General features: G+C 36.0%; 1 protein-coding gene across 2 annotated transcripts in view; it reads right to left on the bottom strand.

Annotated features, from left to right (window-relative positions):
• Positions 1-17934, bottom strand: part of dac (dachshund family transcription factor) — a 436877-nt gene that overhangs the window by 118948 nt on the left and 299995 nt on the right. For both annotated transcript variants that reach the window (XM_076417492.1, XM_076417493.1), the window contains exon 8: positions 16887-16970. In XM_076417492.1, coding sequence (XP_076273607.1) covers positions 16887-16970 — 84 coding nt within the window. The remainder of the gene's footprint in view (positions 1-16886; positions 16971-17934) is intronic.

The following is a 17934-nucleotide window of genomic DNA, read 5'->3' as shown; positions in this document are numbered from 1 at the left end:
GCAGATACTTCCGATCTTTGTTAATAGCTATGTGTCTAATTTCCACATAAATTTCTTGTAGGTGGACAGAGCTAATAATTTGTTCTCTTGTCATGTGTTTCTTTGTTTAATTTTCAGTATTTTCATTTCCAACGTTTGCGTTGTATTGTTTGAAATAATTTTTCTTTCAGGCATTCTATTTTGTTGCCATTCTTTTTCGTAGCTTCCGCTTATTAGCTACCATTAACTTATTTAATTGTACTATTAATTTCTGAAGTGCTATTCCAAGCAGCTTGTTGCCTTCTTTTGTTTGTTGACGTTGGATTTTATTCTTCCCTTGTTAGAAAAGATTTTCTACCCACTTATTTTTTATACCAGAACTGTGAATTAATTCTGAGGGATTTGGAATCTTCTTTTCTCTATACATAACTTTTTATAGTGAAGAAATGATCCGAATACGTGTAATAAGCAGCTAATAACTTTAATCCAAATTAAATCCTCGCGAAATACTGGAGCATTTTTCATTTCCAAGTCAGGAATATAACCGAAAAGGTTAAAATTAATTCCGTTAAACTCGAAACGGTATAATCTATTACGAAATTACGAATTTATCGAATTAGAGCGCCTCTGGAGCGACGCGTCGCCTCTCGAAACCGGTAAATCATGGCGGGAAATTGATTCGGATAATCGTAACGATGTATTTTATCAACCGAGGTCGTTCCAGGCTCGGAACGATCGCGGGACGTATTAAATTCGTCGTTAAGACAGAAACAAACGCCAATAACGACCGCCGAAGATGGCTGGATGGAGAGGGTGGCGGCGATCCTCATTGCGAGACGTCATAATTTAATTTTACGATTGTAACGGGATACTTTCGGCGATAGACGCTCCTCCGGCGGGGTGGTCTCTCTCTCCCTCTCGCCCCCGCCCAGATAAATTAGAATTAGGCAAGGCGTATCAAGGTAATATTGTAAATCTTCGTGTAATTCGAACTGTGCCCGGGCCCCAACCCCCCACGACTAAGATATGGAATCAGCATAAATTTAATAATTACCAACGGGGTCGAGGGGGGACCGTATTGTCTCGGTTCGGGCCGGATGATGTACGGCGCGACTGTTTCCCGATCTTAGACATTAGAAATATGTTATGCCACGTCTTCCAGAACGGTATCGGAACTTTGGCTCGATAAATAACAAGTTTGGGTTTGGAATCAGCGAAATATATTTAGTCAGTCGGTTTCAGTCCGAATTTACCTGCCCCAAATATGAAGAGAGGTTTATTTTGCCGAATTAGAAGGCATTTGCGGTCGCTTCTCGTCATTCAACGATTGTGGTGATTTAAAGTGGATTCGTTTTAGACCAGATACTAACTAAAGAACTATATTTTGATGTAATAGTCAGTATCTCAAGGCCTCGGTGTAAGTAATTAGTCCTCTAGTATCTGGGTGTATCTACAATACTTCTCAGGACCTTGTTTTGGAAAACATTTACTTTTGTAATAGCAATTTACAATAAACCAATAAATTTTTGTTTTATGTTATCTTTTTCATGTTTACATGCTTCTTCCAGCAAAGTTCCTTTGTTGTAATTTTTCCAGCGATGTTTGACTTAGAATGAGAGAAATATCTTTAAGCAGTCAGTTTCATTGTAAATTTACGCGCCCTAAATATGATAGGGCGTTTATTTTGGTGAATTAAAATACTTTGCGGTCTCTTCTTTATTTCATTGCATTTAATTGAAGAAAACTTAGAACTGAATTTAGACCATTCACCGATTGAACTGACTTTAAGAGAGTACGTTATATCGGAGTCTAGTAATGTATGTCTGGTTAATAGAAAGACAAATACAAATTATATAAGTTTTGGAACCGCATACTAACCGCAGAAGAAGTAGATTTTGAGGTGAAATTGTTCAAATATATTCAGCACAGTGCCCGCCAAAATACCCCAGAAATCAGAAGCAAATAAAAGTGATAATTACCTTAAGAAAAATGTTATATAAAATATCAGAAACAGGATATCTCAGCAGGATAAAATTAAGTTGAGTTATCTTACATCCTAACTGAAGCATGAAAATAAAAAAATGTGTTGAGTATTCGCTGTGGAGACAGAGACCTAAAATGACCTATTATGCAAACATATCCGATAAAATGTGAAGATGGTAGCTACACCAAGGATAATCAGGACAAGACAACGGATTGTTCCATCATGTTCTCCATACTCCTAGATAATGATGGCTAAGTCAGAATATTAAAGAAAGTAAACCATTTAATCTAGAAATTATTAGAAATACCCAGTGCACATTCAAAACAGTGACATAGATGATAAGCCCGAACTGTCTATCATAAAAAAACCCAAGCAAACTTTACATTAGACACAAAATTAAACTGAATTCAAACATGATCTAAAAATTAACTACAATAGACATAAATCTAAAGAAAGCACGGGGATATGAAAAATCTACCAAAGAAGGCAATAAAAAAATATATTATGGACAATGAAAGAAATAATAACTCAGCAATGAATGTATTGAAGAAAATGCCTTTAACACTTTTAATATGCTCTCAGCATGCCCCAATATGTTTTAATATAACGCCCAGTTCACCATCACTCGAATTTGCTAATTTCATACGAGATGTAGAAGTAAACGAAAGAAGTAATTTGAGGTTTTTCAAATCAAAACCACGCGTACGGAATAGCAGTTGGAATGGTCAGTCTGTCGGCCCCCCAATCAATCCACGTTATTTATTCATTCGATCCGTCTATGGCGAAAAATGAGCGTGACGCCCGCCGAAATCGTGTCTTTTGTGAATTTACACTATAAAGCGAGCGAGCGATGGGCGAGGGTGGCCGTCATCTAAATTAAAGTTTGCAGAGGCGCATTTGACAAAGTAATTTGTTGAGACCAATGGTCATTTGTGCCGTGTAAATGAGTTAGAACAGCGCGGACGAATAAAATTAGGGCCAGTGGCCCGAGATCAAAGCCGCGGGGGGGTCCGTGACGCGGACGTTTATCTGTTCGCTTTGATGACGGTCCAGCGCCCTTCACGCCACTCTCCTTCACCACGCTCTCGCCGCCGCCGCCGCCTCCTCCTGCTGGATACCGACGTTTACGCGTAAAAGCACCACCGTATGGCACTCACCGACTGGAAAAAGTGCGGGAATGTTATTTTTTAATTTTTACATCACGCCAATATTTTACATGTTCGAACTCGTCTTAAAATACCACCCCTTTCAGTCAATAATCATCATGTTTTATCAATAAATTCCAAATAAAAATGTTAAGATCATTACATAGAACAATTATTATTTAAAATCAAATACAAATTAAACTCTTTTACATTTATTTATCGTAAAAATATTGTTATTAAGCAGTCAAGTGCAAAATGGTAACAAATAGATAAACAAAATAAACAAATAAACATCAAATTCTACGGTATGCATTAGTTAACAGGTCGCTAGTCCCAGTTAAGTCCCCATACCATCATGAAGTCAATCTGGACATTCGGCATTCAACTATGGGGCACAGCAAGCGACAGCATTAATGAAATATCGGAAAGAATCCAGAGCACAGCATGAGACAACAGAGTTGAAAGAAATAAGTAAGCATAGCATAAAATATCAGAAATGACTTGCGCAGCATACAAACTATGTGGCACTGTCGCCGAGTGGAGCCAAGAGGACAATATCATGAGAATATGTTACATGTTTATCTCTCTTAATCCTAAAATATCCCTTGTTCGGTCAATACTTATTATATTTACGAATATATTCTCAATAAAACACCAAGATGATTATTTATAACTATTTAAAATTAAATGCAGTCTAAACTCCTTAACATTTTATTGCTCGCAAAATAATTGTTATTAAGCATCCAGTTCTAATAAGTAAATAGAGAAATGGTTTAATCAGAGAATAAAGGCAAATCAAGTCCAACCATTGGTCGCCACTCCAAATCCTCCAACTTTAGCAAAATGATGGTATACAAAGTTATCATTAAGGCAATTTGGACATATTAAAATGTTCCTTTAAAATATGGTTCACTCCTAAATAGGCATCAAACAAGAATGTCAGCATGATGATTGCTTTTCATAAAATTTCTTTCAATAATACAGCTGGAAGGTCACCACTTCCAGCAGATATCACATCATTCGGTTGAAATATATTAGATAGATGTTCGAATAATTCAGTGTTTTCGGAGTTGAGCTCAACCCATTCATTCCGATCATAATAATAGATAATAGATACATAATAACTATACCTCTGTATATAGAATATTCTATAGACTGTACCGCATCACTCAAACGAGCTACAGTATGGCAGATCACAGGGAAGTGAACAAAATATCATATATGATTGAGTATGCATAATAAAATGAATAATATTTTAATTAAAAAAAAAACTAAATTAATTTTTCCTAAACCAAAGAGTATTAGAAATTAAACCAACGACATCGAAAGTTTCTCAATCCAGACTCATTAATCAATGGAAACAAATACCGCTCTTCACGCGGCCATCATTAACAGATCGTCGGGGATGGGAAATCTGGAGAGACCGCGTCCTCCTTCAAACCCCGCGATAAAAAGCGACCGGTCGGTTTTCGACTTTGCCAACTGGTCGTAATTCGACTTCGGTGTCATCTCTGTAAGAAAAATCGACTCGGTCTGTCGACAAAAATCATAATTCATTGAGGTCGCACGTGGTTTCGACTTGCGGCGTCATTAATCTGACGCTGGGCGTGACGACGCGATGGCCATCTTACGGTGTCCGATCGATTCTCGTTGTTATGATTGAAGAAAAGGCTATATATAATATCTTTGTGTACGAATTTGATGATTTATCCTCTCTGGTGCAGCTTAAACCTACAACAACAGTACCAAGAATGGTTTTTTGAATGTTTCTTCACCTAATAAAATGCGATAATAACATTATTTTGTATTTTGGAAAATAAAGTTGAGATAATAGCTTAATTTAAAAGTCCCTGACCTGGTACATAGATGGCGTTACTAGAACTAAATGCATATGGTTTCTGGTTAGTCCTAACCCTGAAGAGATGCGTGTATAAATTTGCCAGATGTGGGATCGTTAGTTTGTGAATTATAGCATTTTGAGGGAAACAACTTTTGTTATTGTGAAAAAAATAGATAAAAAAAATTTCGAGTGTTGATAAAATATTGCTTTTTGAAGAGAAAAAATACAGTTGAAGCAAAAACTTGGCTTGATGGCGAGTTTTCGGACACTGCTCCAGGAAAATCAACCATCAAGGATTTGTATGCTAAGTTTAGACGTGGTGAAATGAGCATCGAAGACGGTGAATGCAGTGGATGCAGTGGACACCCAAAAGAGGTTTTTACCTACGAAAACATTATCAAATCCACAAAATGATTTTGAATGACCCTAAACTGAAATTGAATGAAATAGCAGACACTCCAAAGATATTAGCTCAATGTGTACATCATATGCTAATATGAGCGAGCAAATTTTTGACAAAAATCAACGACGAGTTGATCATTTGGAGCAGTGTTTGAAGATGATCAAGTGTAATAAACCCGAGGTTTTGCGTCGATATGTGACAATGAATGAAACATGGCTCCATCATTTCACTCCGAAGTCCAATGGACAGTCATCCGACTGGACTGCATATGATGAATCCGCTCCAAAGCGTGGAAAATCACAATAATCAGCAGGCGTTTGTATTTTGGGATGCGCATGAAATAATTTTCATTGACTACTTTGAAGAAGGAAGGACCATCAACAGCGACTATTACACAGCGTTATTCGACCATTTGAAGGACAAAATCGCCGGAAAACGGTCGCATTTGAAGAAAAAGATAGTGATGCTTCACCAAGAAATGCACCGTGTCACAAGTCAGTGAAAACGATGGCAAAAATCCATGAATGGCTTCCTCTTCCATCGCATTCTCCAGATCTGGCCCCCAGCGACTATTTCCTGTTCTCAGGCCTCGAAAGACTGCTCGCTGGGAAGAAATTTTCGTCGAATGAAGAGGTGATCGCCGAAACTGAGGCCTATTTTAAAGCAAAGGACAAATCCTACTCCAAAAATGGTATCGAAAAGTTGAAGGTGTCGGTATAATCAGTGTATCACCCTTGAAGGGAATTATTTTGAATAAAAAAAAATAATTTTGGCAAAAAATGTGCTTTACTGTGCTAGGCCGGGGACCTTTTATATTGTGGATGCACCCAGATAACATAGCAATAGTTACTTACACCGAGGATTTCAGTTATAGAGGAAATTAGGAGATTCGCAACAAGGCATGAGGAAAGACTGAACTTTCATGTAAATACCGAAGTTCTGCTACCCTTCGAGTGAACTAGGACACAGACTCAAAAGAACCAAACCGTGTAATCTTGCGTAATTGTGTAATAAACCGCACTAAAAGGTAAAAACTCTGAAAGTTTCTACTAATCTTTATTTTATTTTATTAGAGAGTAAGTAAGGACCAATGTATCTTCACAGATAACTAGCTAGTTTTAAATAACTGTGCATATTGCTGCTTTCTTGTAAAGATTCAGGAAATATGTATCAAATATTGTCTATTAAACTAAATGTTATTCGGAGGAATAATAAGAAATAATATAACTGTTTCGTTACAGTTTTTCTTAATTCCTGAAGATGCATATCGACGAAAACATAGTCAGTCGGTTATTTTACAGCGCGAATCGCAAAACGAAGAAAACGAGAACCTTAGACGACGCCTCGCGTTACCCGATACCTCGACATTTAGCAAAGGTCAGTTCATGGCACTAACAAAAGGCATTAAGCAACTAACCCCTGCACTTCTAAATCTTCTTCAAGGGTGATTTCGGAATATCTTTTAACATCGGAAATAATACCGGAACAAAAGGGAGAAAGGGGTCGGTCGGGGGCGAACGGGCGCCTCCTCCAAGACTCGCGTGGGGCGGGGGGCGGTAGTAGGGGCGAAGCTTTTCATCCACGGGCCCGATTCTAAATGTCGCAATAAATTTCTGCCGATGCGCAATTTTCTTCGAATAATTCATATTATTATAAAAGAAGTTATTCCTTTGATACGGTCGAACGTTCCCTTAGGGTTGTTTTTGGCGGATGGGGAGGGGGCGGCGGCGCGCTCTTTTACGACAAGCAAAAGGGTATGTGGTAGCGTAAATATATAAGAGGAGAGGATTTCCAAAAATACATACATTCTTTTCGGAGTTCGGAACAATTTTAATATATATTCCTCCTTGTTATTTGTTTCCTGATATCCGGTGGCAAGACGAACCTTTGTGAGGGTTTTCGGCGAGGGTGCATAAAATATATTAATCCGGCATAAAGTTTGTTAACAAGACAATCTATTAAATCGGTAAAATTTTTCATAATCTGCCAGTTATTTTTTTTTTCATATATTTTAAGTCTTCTTTATACCATCGAGGGTTTATCTGTACTGAACCTACTATTTAACGTGGGCTCCGAACCACGGTCGCCGGTATAAAGCCTGCCGACTCACCATAGACCAACTTAGAGACCCAAAAGGCATCCGGTCTTAACCGGTCTTATTACTGGCGTGGCTGGGTTGGTTATTCCTTGTTCTGGTTATTTTTTCTCAGTTATTTAAACATAATATCGTTCTTATGATTTCTTCACTTTGTGCAGATGCAGCTCCAAGAAATAAACACTCAAAATTTAGTGCTATTATCACTAAAAACCACGTTAAAAATCGTCTGTTTTCTGTTATATACTTCCTTAACTTGATGAAAGGGACGTTTTTTTTCAGCTTTTATTAATTAAACAGATCTTGAAATAGTTTAACGATGACAAAAGATATGCACCAGGTGTACCTGAAATTGTTTATTCAAAGTACTGACCATTTGATTCCATACATCTTGTCCACCTTTCAGGCAATTGATGGATGTCATCGTCAAAACATTGTTTGTCCTTTGAGCAAAGCCATTCATCGAGCCGTTTTCTTAAATCTTCGAAATTTGCGAAGTGCTGCTCTGAAAGTGTGTGTCCTATTGATGCGAAAAATTGATAGTCGGGCAGATCAAAGTCTGAAGAGTATGGCAGGTGTGTTAATATGTAACGTCCAAGTACTTTCAACGCTTCCTTGACCGGTTTTGCTTTATGAGACGGTGCGTTATCGTACTGTAAAATCACTTTACAATGTCTTTGGGCCCATTTTGGATGTTTTTCGATCAATGCATGATTCAGGTTGTTCATTTGTTGTCGAGAGAGATCATTAATTGTTCACTAGATTTCAACAGGCCCAACACAGAGCATCGTCTTGTGACCAAAACGATTTGGCCCTGGAGATCATTTCTTCCGATCATTAATTTGAATCCACGTGGCACCCATCTCCCCATCTTTAGGATTTTTGTTTCTTGGGCCACATTTAACGCTTTTGTTAACTGTATTTAGTTTAGGTCGGGTCGTCATCCAATAATCTTTGCAGTTTCGCATCTACAAAATTTTTGGCATACATGGCCCTCATGTGATTTTAGAGCATGCTCATCGAAAGAACTACCAGAGAACGTTGACATGCAGTAGCTTTTTTTTGATGAATTAAGTAAAGAAATGCGCTGCAAATGCATGTTTTCACGTACGAAATTTGACATTTTCAAAGGGGTATTAATATATGACAGTGTTACTTTCGCAAAGAATATAACACGTATAGCTTTGAGGCTTGACGCCAGCAGCATAAAATGACATGTGTCAAATCATAACATTACATACTTAAGTATAACATAAGCCTAGCGACGTCTGTTGGTAATGATTTTCCTGAACACCTGGTAGATAATCAACTGAAGAAAAGGATCCCTATTGAATATACATAGAAAAAGCTTCCGTCACACTACAACACGCTTTGAGCACATACTTCTTTGATAGCTAGTATAGTGAAAGAATGTTTTGGAAGTAATTCTTGAAGGTTGGATTTAACATAGTCTGGGTTTTATATTAGTAGTACGATTTATTGTATTAAAAATTAGTTGGAAACGAGGGAAAGGAACTTGTTCAGAAATATTGTCCATATTTGATCATTTCTGCGTATCGTTATCACATATAATGCGTATGATGTTTACTTAATTAATTAACCGAAATCTCGTCTAAATCGGGATTCTCTTCTGAACGTGGCGTACGTCGTAATCTCCACGCAATATACACCAAAACAATCGAATCCGGTCCGGTGGCAACTCCTTCCTCCAGCTCTCGTCGGATCCGCTGAAATTTTAAATTAAAACCGTATTAATTCGTACCTGCTTTTTGAGGTCCTTTCCCGTTGGATTTCCACCCTTCTTAATTACCGACTGGCGAAAATGGAAAATCCTCGGACGGCCAAGACCCCCCTACCCCGCCTCAACCGTCGCCGCCGCCGCGGCGATCCTAAATCCGCATCTTTCTCCACTAATCTCGAATGGTCATTTGCGCGAAATTTTGCCTTTTTTCCTCTCCGTTTTTTTTTTCGCCTCGGTGTTGGTCGACGCCGCAGTTTTAATGGAATTTTTTAGTACATTTAGTAATGGAGCCTGATGAGAAAAGATTATGGAAAAAAAGGAGGCCGGGTTTTTTTCCTGATATTATATTTTAAATTGTCGTTTTTTTAACATCTCGGTACGTACGATTTAGTTTCCGCAGCCGAGAGTATCTTGAATAAATAAAGGGACTTGGATATCTCGTAATGCCTCTCGCCCTTTTTCTATTTTAATACACGAGCAGACACGTAGGTTCTGTATTTTCATTTATGATGTAAAAAAGCAAAAATATGTAGACTTGGGATAATAGCAGTAATGACAACAATCAGTTTGTTATAAAAATATCGTTTTGAATACTATTTTTATATTAGGAAAATTCACTCTATATTTCATAAAAAATACTAGCAGACCTGACAGACGTCCTGTTTAAACGTTTTAATGAAAATATATACAAAAAGATAATTACAGTTTAAAACTTGACCTATCAAGTGCGTGTTGTTTGTTTGTGTATCTGTATATTATAAATTTAAAAGTATTATATAGAAATTTAAAACTGTTTTAATAAATAGGAATAAAGAAAAGACGCATATCATTTTCATAGCACTTTTAATATGAATGAATGATCGCTAATAAAAATACCAGCAAAAACATAATACAAGTTTATTTTTACTTGGATGGAAGCATGAAACAGAAAAAACAAGGCAGAAGTGGACTGTGTTGTCGTTTTTTTTAACATCTCGGTACGTACGATTTAGTTTCCGCAGCCGAGAGTATCTTGAATAAATAAAGGGACTTGGATATCTCGTAATGCCTCTCGCCCTTTTTCTATTTTAATACACGAGCAGACACGTAGGTTCTGTATTTTCATTTATGATGTAAAAAAGCAAAAATATGTAGAATTGGGATATTAGCAGTAATGACAACAATCGGTTTGTTATAAAAATATCGTTCTGAATACTATTTTTATAATTGGAAAATACACTCTATATTTCATAAAAATACTAGCAGACCTGACAGACGTTCTGTTTAAAAGTTTTAATGAAAATATATATAAAAAGATAATTACGGTTTAAAACTTAACCTATCAAGTGCGTGTTGTTTGTTTGTGTATCTGTATACTATAAATTTAAAAGTATTATATAGAAGTTTAAAACTGTTTTAATAAACAGGAAGAAAGAAAAGACGCATATCATTTTCATAGCACTTTTAATATGAATGAATGCTCGCTAATAAAAATACCAGCAAAAACATAATACAAGTTTATTTTTACTTGGATGGAAGCAAGAAACAGAAAAAACAAGACAGAAGTGGACTGTGTTAAGAGCTTGTTGATAATTTTTTTGATTATTTTTGTTATCAACAGATATATTTGGTAAATTACAGTTCCAAGTGAATTTAATAAACAACAATTTTAGTAATTTTTTAAGCTTAATTAATTGTATTGTATCCGATAAAGAATATGAATGATAATACACGTATTTTTGACTTTTACACTTAACTCAGAAATTCTACTGTCTTCAAGAGATGGAAATTTGAAACAGAAAAAACAAGAAAGAAACGGACTCTGTTAAAAGCTTGCTAGTAATTTTTATGTTGGTTTTTGTTATCAATAGATGATCTTTCAAACATATTTAGTAATCAGTCAAAAGTCAAATTAATTGTATTGTATCCGATAAGGAATATGAATGATAATGCTAGTGTTTTTCACTTTTACACTTAATTCAGAAATTCTACTGTCTTCAAGAGATGGAAATTTGAGACAGAAAAAACAAGAGAGAAACGGACTCTGTTAAAAGCTTGCTAGTAATTTTTATGTTGGTTTTTGTTATCAATAGATGATATTTCAAACATATTTAGTAATCAGTCAAAAGTCAAATTAATTGTATTGTATCCGATAAGGAATATGAATGATAATACAAGTGTTTTTGACTTTTACACTTAATTCAGAAATTCTACTGTCTTCAAGAGATGGAAATTTGAAACAGAAAAAACAAGAGAGAAACGGACTCTGTTAAAAGCTTGCTAGTAATTTTTATGTTGGTTTTTGTTATCAATAGATGATATTTCAAACATATTTAGTAATCAGTCAAAAGTCAAATTAATTGTATTGTATCCGATAAGGAATATGAATGATAATACAAGTGTTTTTCACTTTTACACTTAATTCAGAAATTCTACTGTCTTCAAGAGATGGAAATTTGAAACAGAAAAAACAAGAGAGAAACGGACTCTGTTAAAAGCTTGCTAGTAATTTTTATGATGGATTTTGTTATCAATAGGTGATATTTCAACAATATTTAGCAATCAGTCAATAGTCAAATAAATTTTATTTTGGCCGATAAAGAATATCGAAAATGCATTTGCATCGACTCGAACAGGACCGATCCCCTTCCACCTCCGTCGCCTTTCCTTATCGAAACCTCCACCCCGGATGGTAAACAGGTCGCTCTACCGTGAAAATCTTATATATTCTCCAATTTCATCCGGCGAAAATTATATTTATTTTTATCGTCTCTCTGTTCCGTACGTTGTTGAGATCGAGAACGAGATTAGTCACGGTCCATTGAAGGGGAATTGCCGTCGGGCTCCGAATATATTTATTTTTTAATTGTACCTACTTAGGTGGAAAAAGAATTATAGAAATTTTTTGCGCTTCGCTCGACCAAAAAATCGACTGAATATTCTGAATATATCCACGGCGCTTCGGCGAGGTCCTCGTCGGGGGCGGGGTATGTTGGCTGAGCCGAGCCGAGTGGGGGGGAGAGGTGAGACCCGATAGCCTTTCCATTTTTATCCATGGTTTTTGTATAAATCCGGTTCCAACGCCTTGTATTAGGGTATGGGCAGCTCTCGTTGGGTTTGGTCGAGGATGTTATGTTATTAGATCTTATTTAGGTCGTGAAGATGAATACATATTTTTGATTTATCAGGATGGGTATTCTGGTAACAATTTTTTATCAAAAGTAGTAATAAAAAATAATTAAAATCCAATTTTTGGTAAATAATAGGTATATTACAGAACTCTTAGGACTTCATGTTACACCCCTGCCATTCCTTTTATCTATTGTTATTTCTATATTTGTATCATTTTAATAAATAACGGTCACACCATGTAAACAACCACAGTTTCATTTCGTTTTACCTCCATTCACCTAGCTATATATAACCAACCCTAAAGAACGATGAAGGTAATGCAACAAGAACAACAATACAATAAGAACAACTTGTGGCAATAAACATAAGAAATATTGAATGAACAGTTATCAAGGTAGCAAATTTCTGGAAAATCAGAATTCAAAAATGCAGAATGGTCGATGGAAAGGGAAATGGAACTAAGGATTGATGAACATAGCAGTTTTAGAAGGAGCTAAACTTGAATTATTTGTGAAAATATTTGTAGAAAAATATAAATATATTGAGGCTTATTTAAAAAAAGTAAAACATCTTAATATGGAATAGATAAAATAACAGATTAATTTTTTATTATATAGATTTTAAAGTCTCGACCACTGTCCTCGACATTAAGGCCACCAACTGGAGAGTGACCAACTTGAAGATCATCAAGATCTTGGTTACTGGAGTAACTGGGATCATTTTCCTTGTGGGATTTTGCCCTCTTGTCTAAGTACAATCACACAGGTAACGACCATGCTCTAGCAGGATTCCAACCGGTGACTATCGCACGCCACTGCGCTAACCAAGCCGGAAGTAGATAAATTGTTATGTGACTGAACAATTCTATTTATTCACTACACAGAAGACAGAACGTCTAGACAAAACTACGCTACAGCTTAATTATGTAAGATCGGCTTGGTAGCTGCAGTGTTGCTGATTGTAATTTTAAATCTTTCGATGCATAAATGTAAAATCTAATAAGGAACAACCGCACCAGTCACCCAAGTAAACAGACCATGTCTCCTGGGATGGTCTTTAAGCTGATTCAGCCGAAATAAACTTTGGTTTCTATAAAGGGGGTGTAGCGACCTTGAGGCATGTCGAATTTTACATAGTAGATCACTGAGTACCCGACCATCGTTTGGTTTAGACGTGCCACCACCTGTCCAAGCCTCGTCTCCAGGTAACACCGCTGCCATCCGTTTTATCTATTTTGTATTTTCTACATTTTTTTATATTGTCAATAAATAACGGTCACTTAATGTAAACGCCACTGTTTCATTTCGTTTTACCTCCATTCAACGAGCCATCGAATTTACCCCAAAGAGGCTTTCAAATAAAATAAAAAGTAATAACAATATAAAAATGGAAGAACTATTTACTATTTAGTTGCAGTCTTTCCCTATAATATCTATCTTCATGAAACTAACTACACGACGAATTTAAGAGGATGTAATAAATCATTTTCGTCATAACGTCCTGCAATGTTGACAATTTCCACTCGTCCGTGTTTCGATTTCCATCCGTGCACGGAGTGAAGACGAAACGAGCACCATTAAAATGTATCCCGCGCTACCTCGTAGTCGTGGGATTAAAGGCAACGGCGACAGGTATGTGATCGGAACATTCCTCGGCCGGGGTTGGGAGACATTCCTGCTGAGCCCCGCGGGCCCTTACTAAGATGTTCCCGGACTCACGACTTTCGCTGATGAGCGGCATTCTTCGGCTGCCGTACGTCAGATCCATCCTTGATGTCGGCAAGCGGCGGGGTCACGTGGGACATGTGTGTTTATGAGAAGGGTTGATGGGAGCGGGGGGTTGCCCACGTCTGGACGTGTACGCGTTTATCTATGCCTGTGGATGGGTGTGTGTGTGTGTGTGTGTGACTGTATGTATCCTGCAGCATTAGCGACAAAAAAGTGATGGAGCTTTTAATTAATTAATATTTCGAATAGAAAACACATTCAAATGCATGTGAAAGTGGAGAATATGTTAATCAATGCTAAAATCACTTTTAATAATAACTAACAAGAGCGCGAATTAATTTCTTTTGACTTAAAGAAGACGAAGAAATATTTCTTAACAGAAACTGTGCGGAAAGTGGCCCAAATCGTTATGATTCTCAAACCAGGGTAAATGTCAGAAGACGTTTCCTCCTACAGGCATATAAGCCTGTTACCTGCGATTTCCAAGGAAGTATTAATCCAGAGTTCCACTTTAGTTTCCGTAACAAACAGGGAACAACAGAGCTAGTTCGCAATGATAGGGACCAATCAATAAATAAAAACTTAAACATGAAAAAACTGCTCGGTCGCATTCCTCGATATATTTCAAGCTTTTGATAAGGTGTGGCGTACTAGAGATATCTTCTACATAATCCACATTTTTAACTATTGAAATCATATCTCACACACAGACATTTTCTTGTTAAACAGGGTGACGAATACATGGAACTACATCCAATATATTTAGGCGTTCCGCAGGCCTGTGTCCTTGTCCCATTATTAACAGCTTCTTATTACCTAATCACTACATAGTATAAAACAAAGTCGCCTTTTCTGTCCCTATATCCCTATGTGCGCTTAAATCTTTAAAACTACGCAACGCATTTTGATGTGGTTTTTTTCAATAGATAGAGTGATTCAAGAGGAAGGTTTATATGTATAATACATGCATAATATACTAAGGCAACATTGCTAATTTTAGAGGTTTCTAACGTGATGTCGTAAATTCACCTATTTTTTTAGGCTTATTTAGCAATTAGCAAAAACGCTGCCTAACCCTACGAGTTAGATCAAATTAATGTACTACAGTATTGTACACCATAAAAAGGTCTACAAAAAAGTCCGCGATGGTATATGTTTATCTTTTAGGGATAACCCACATTAACCATTTTTATTGTTTACTTTTTACGTGAGAAAATGGCTTATTTACGAAGCTATTTTAAGCAATACGGCATTAATCCTTATCGAATTAAGTACCTTAAATACAGTGTGCAATTAATATAGATCAATATGGTTCCTTACAGCATGTAAATTAAACAAATATTTTCGGAGATTTAAAATTTAAAATTTGCGTTTAAAAATGTGTAATGTAATAAAACTTGTATCAATTTAGATATTCCAAAGATAGCAGGAAATCTTCATAGTAAGTATAGGGGAAGAGGAATTGTTTTACTCCAAATTTAATGCGTGCAGGCCAAGGGCAGTAATGAATGAACCAACAATACTGGATCGATTTTAATCATGTTTTCATTGAGTGACATAGGCATATATATTTTATGTCCGTGCAAAGTCGGAGCGGGCCGCTATGTTTTTATATACAACGTTCATATTTTTTCTATAGTGCATTTAATTTAGTATCAGCATTGCACCCGTGCGAAGCCGGGGCGGGTCGCTAGTAAGTAATAATATATATTATAGTAATAGTATATTACCACGAGTTGGGTTTTTGTCCAATAAATCTTGTAATTCATTGTTTTTGAACATTTTAGACCTTCTGTTGGAACCAAAACCTAGTTTCCAAGATATTTGATGGGCTTTGGTAATAGATTTCTTCGAATCAACCAACAAAGTTAAGAAATATTGAAAATACAAACTGAGCGTCTCTTTACTCTGAACCACTCGGTAATGTTGATTGGAAAACTGTTATTTTATGTAGGTATATGTCGAAACCATCACATGTAGCAGTTAGCTTAGGTTTTTTAACAGTGGTTTACGTTCATACTATACAGTCAGTGCTTAATCACATTTCTTTAATCCAAAGTGTCCTTCGAAAATGTATGACACCAATATTTGGGCATACTTCCTGTATCATTATAAGTTACATTGAAGTTCCTCATTATATACCTTGCCAAAAGTCTATATAGTAGCAAGGAACCATCTTGTCCAAGGAATTTCTTGTGGTGGTATGAAATTAAAAAAGTCAAAACGATGGTTTGGGATAGTTGGTTTTTGTAAGTGAGTATGCACTTTCTGTTGAATTTTTTAAGTAATATCAAAATTACAAATGATATTGTGCTATAATATGAGACTTATTAAAAGGTTAAAATTTAAAAGGCACCCTTCGCATCAGTCGTGGGTTTGTATATTCGACAAAGCGTGTTTACTTTATTGTAGAATATTAAATAATCCCGTAAAAATCATCATTTTACGCCAGAATATATAGCCGTTGTCAAATAACATGGGAACTTTTCGATCTTAATCGAACGACTGAAACCATTATCCCTCATTCTCATCATGTATCAATACCAAAACCATCAAAACAACAAAATAAATAACGATACAGGCCCTAGTATTTCCTCAACAACTCCCCTATTATTATTCACAATTAATACAATAAAAACTCGAAGCACAAAAGCCTCGAAACAATGGCCATTCGACGAAAAAAACGCTTTAATTAAAATTAACGGAACAATGCCGAATCACGAGCATCGTTAAATCTGATGTCGGCGGGTTCGGAAAAATGTTATCGGCGAATAAAAACGCGAAAGAACAATATGGGACGTATTCGAAGCGGGCGAGGGTTTACTGGAACCCGCCGTAAGAGGACCGTGCGCGGTACTTACCTCGAATTTTGCGTTCCTCCCGTAATTGTCGGTCCAGGTTGTCTTTCTCGTCTCGTTCGCGTAAAACGTCCAATTTCAGTTCAGCTGTAACAAACAATTGCATTAGAGGTCGTATATTCTGTATTTATTAGTACGTCATCCGAAAACCTTATCTTGTTCTTTTAATAATGACCAGTGACGTAATATCGTTCTGATTAGTGATATCTTCTTGTCAACTTTTTGCCAACTTGTTTAATAAAAAAAATTATGTCTAAAAAACTATCAACTTATTAAATATACCAGATGTTTTTAGTTCGTATTACTAGTAGAATTCAGCTAGATTAAAGTGCGAACATAGAGCAATAATCCAGTGATATGCTTTGTTTCATATTGGTTTTACAAAATTTAATTAAAATTCAACTGGTCTTTTTCAACAACCACCTTATTTGTCGGTATTGTCATTTGGAGATTTCTAGATGTTTTGAATATTGCGTAGATGAAGAAGTTTCAAACTTGCTATAGTTAAAATTCAGTTATAGGGGTGCAGAAAATAATTAGTTACCATTTTCCTGAAAATGTCCTTTCTATAATGTTTTTATAATGAACAGTGACGTAATATCGTTTTGATTAGTGATATATTCTTGTCAAATTTTTGCCAACGTATTGACATAAATATGAAAAATTCTGTACTAAATTCTATATATAGTGCTTCCAAGCAAACTGTTAAATATAACTTTGCCAACTTATTTAATATACCACATACTTTTAATTTGTATTACTCGTAAAATTCAGCTAGATTAAAGTGCGAAAAAGAACAATAATTGAGATATATGCCTTAATTCACATTGATTTTTCTAAATTTACTTAAAATTCAACTGGTTTTTATCAACAACCACATTATTCGCCTAGGTTATCATCTGGAGATTTCTAGATGTTTTGAATATTGTGTAGATGAACAAGTTTCAAACTTGGTGTAGTTGAAATCAGGTTGGAGTGGTGCAGAAAGTAATTTTCTTGAAAATGTTCCTTCTATAAAGTTTTAATAATTAAGCGTAATGTAATATCTAAT

Source organism: Rhynchophorus ferrugineus, unplaced genomic scaffold (genome assembly GCF_030347505.1).
Source record: "Rhynchophorus ferrugineus isolate W39M unplaced genomic scaffold, kcgeb_rfMv2 rfM11, whole genome shotgun sequence".
NCBI classification, from domain to species: Eukaryota; Metazoa; Arthropoda; class Insecta; order Coleoptera; family Curculionidae; genus Rhynchophorus; species Rhynchophorus ferrugineus.
This window is presented reverse-complemented; position numbering and strand designations above follow the sequence as displayed.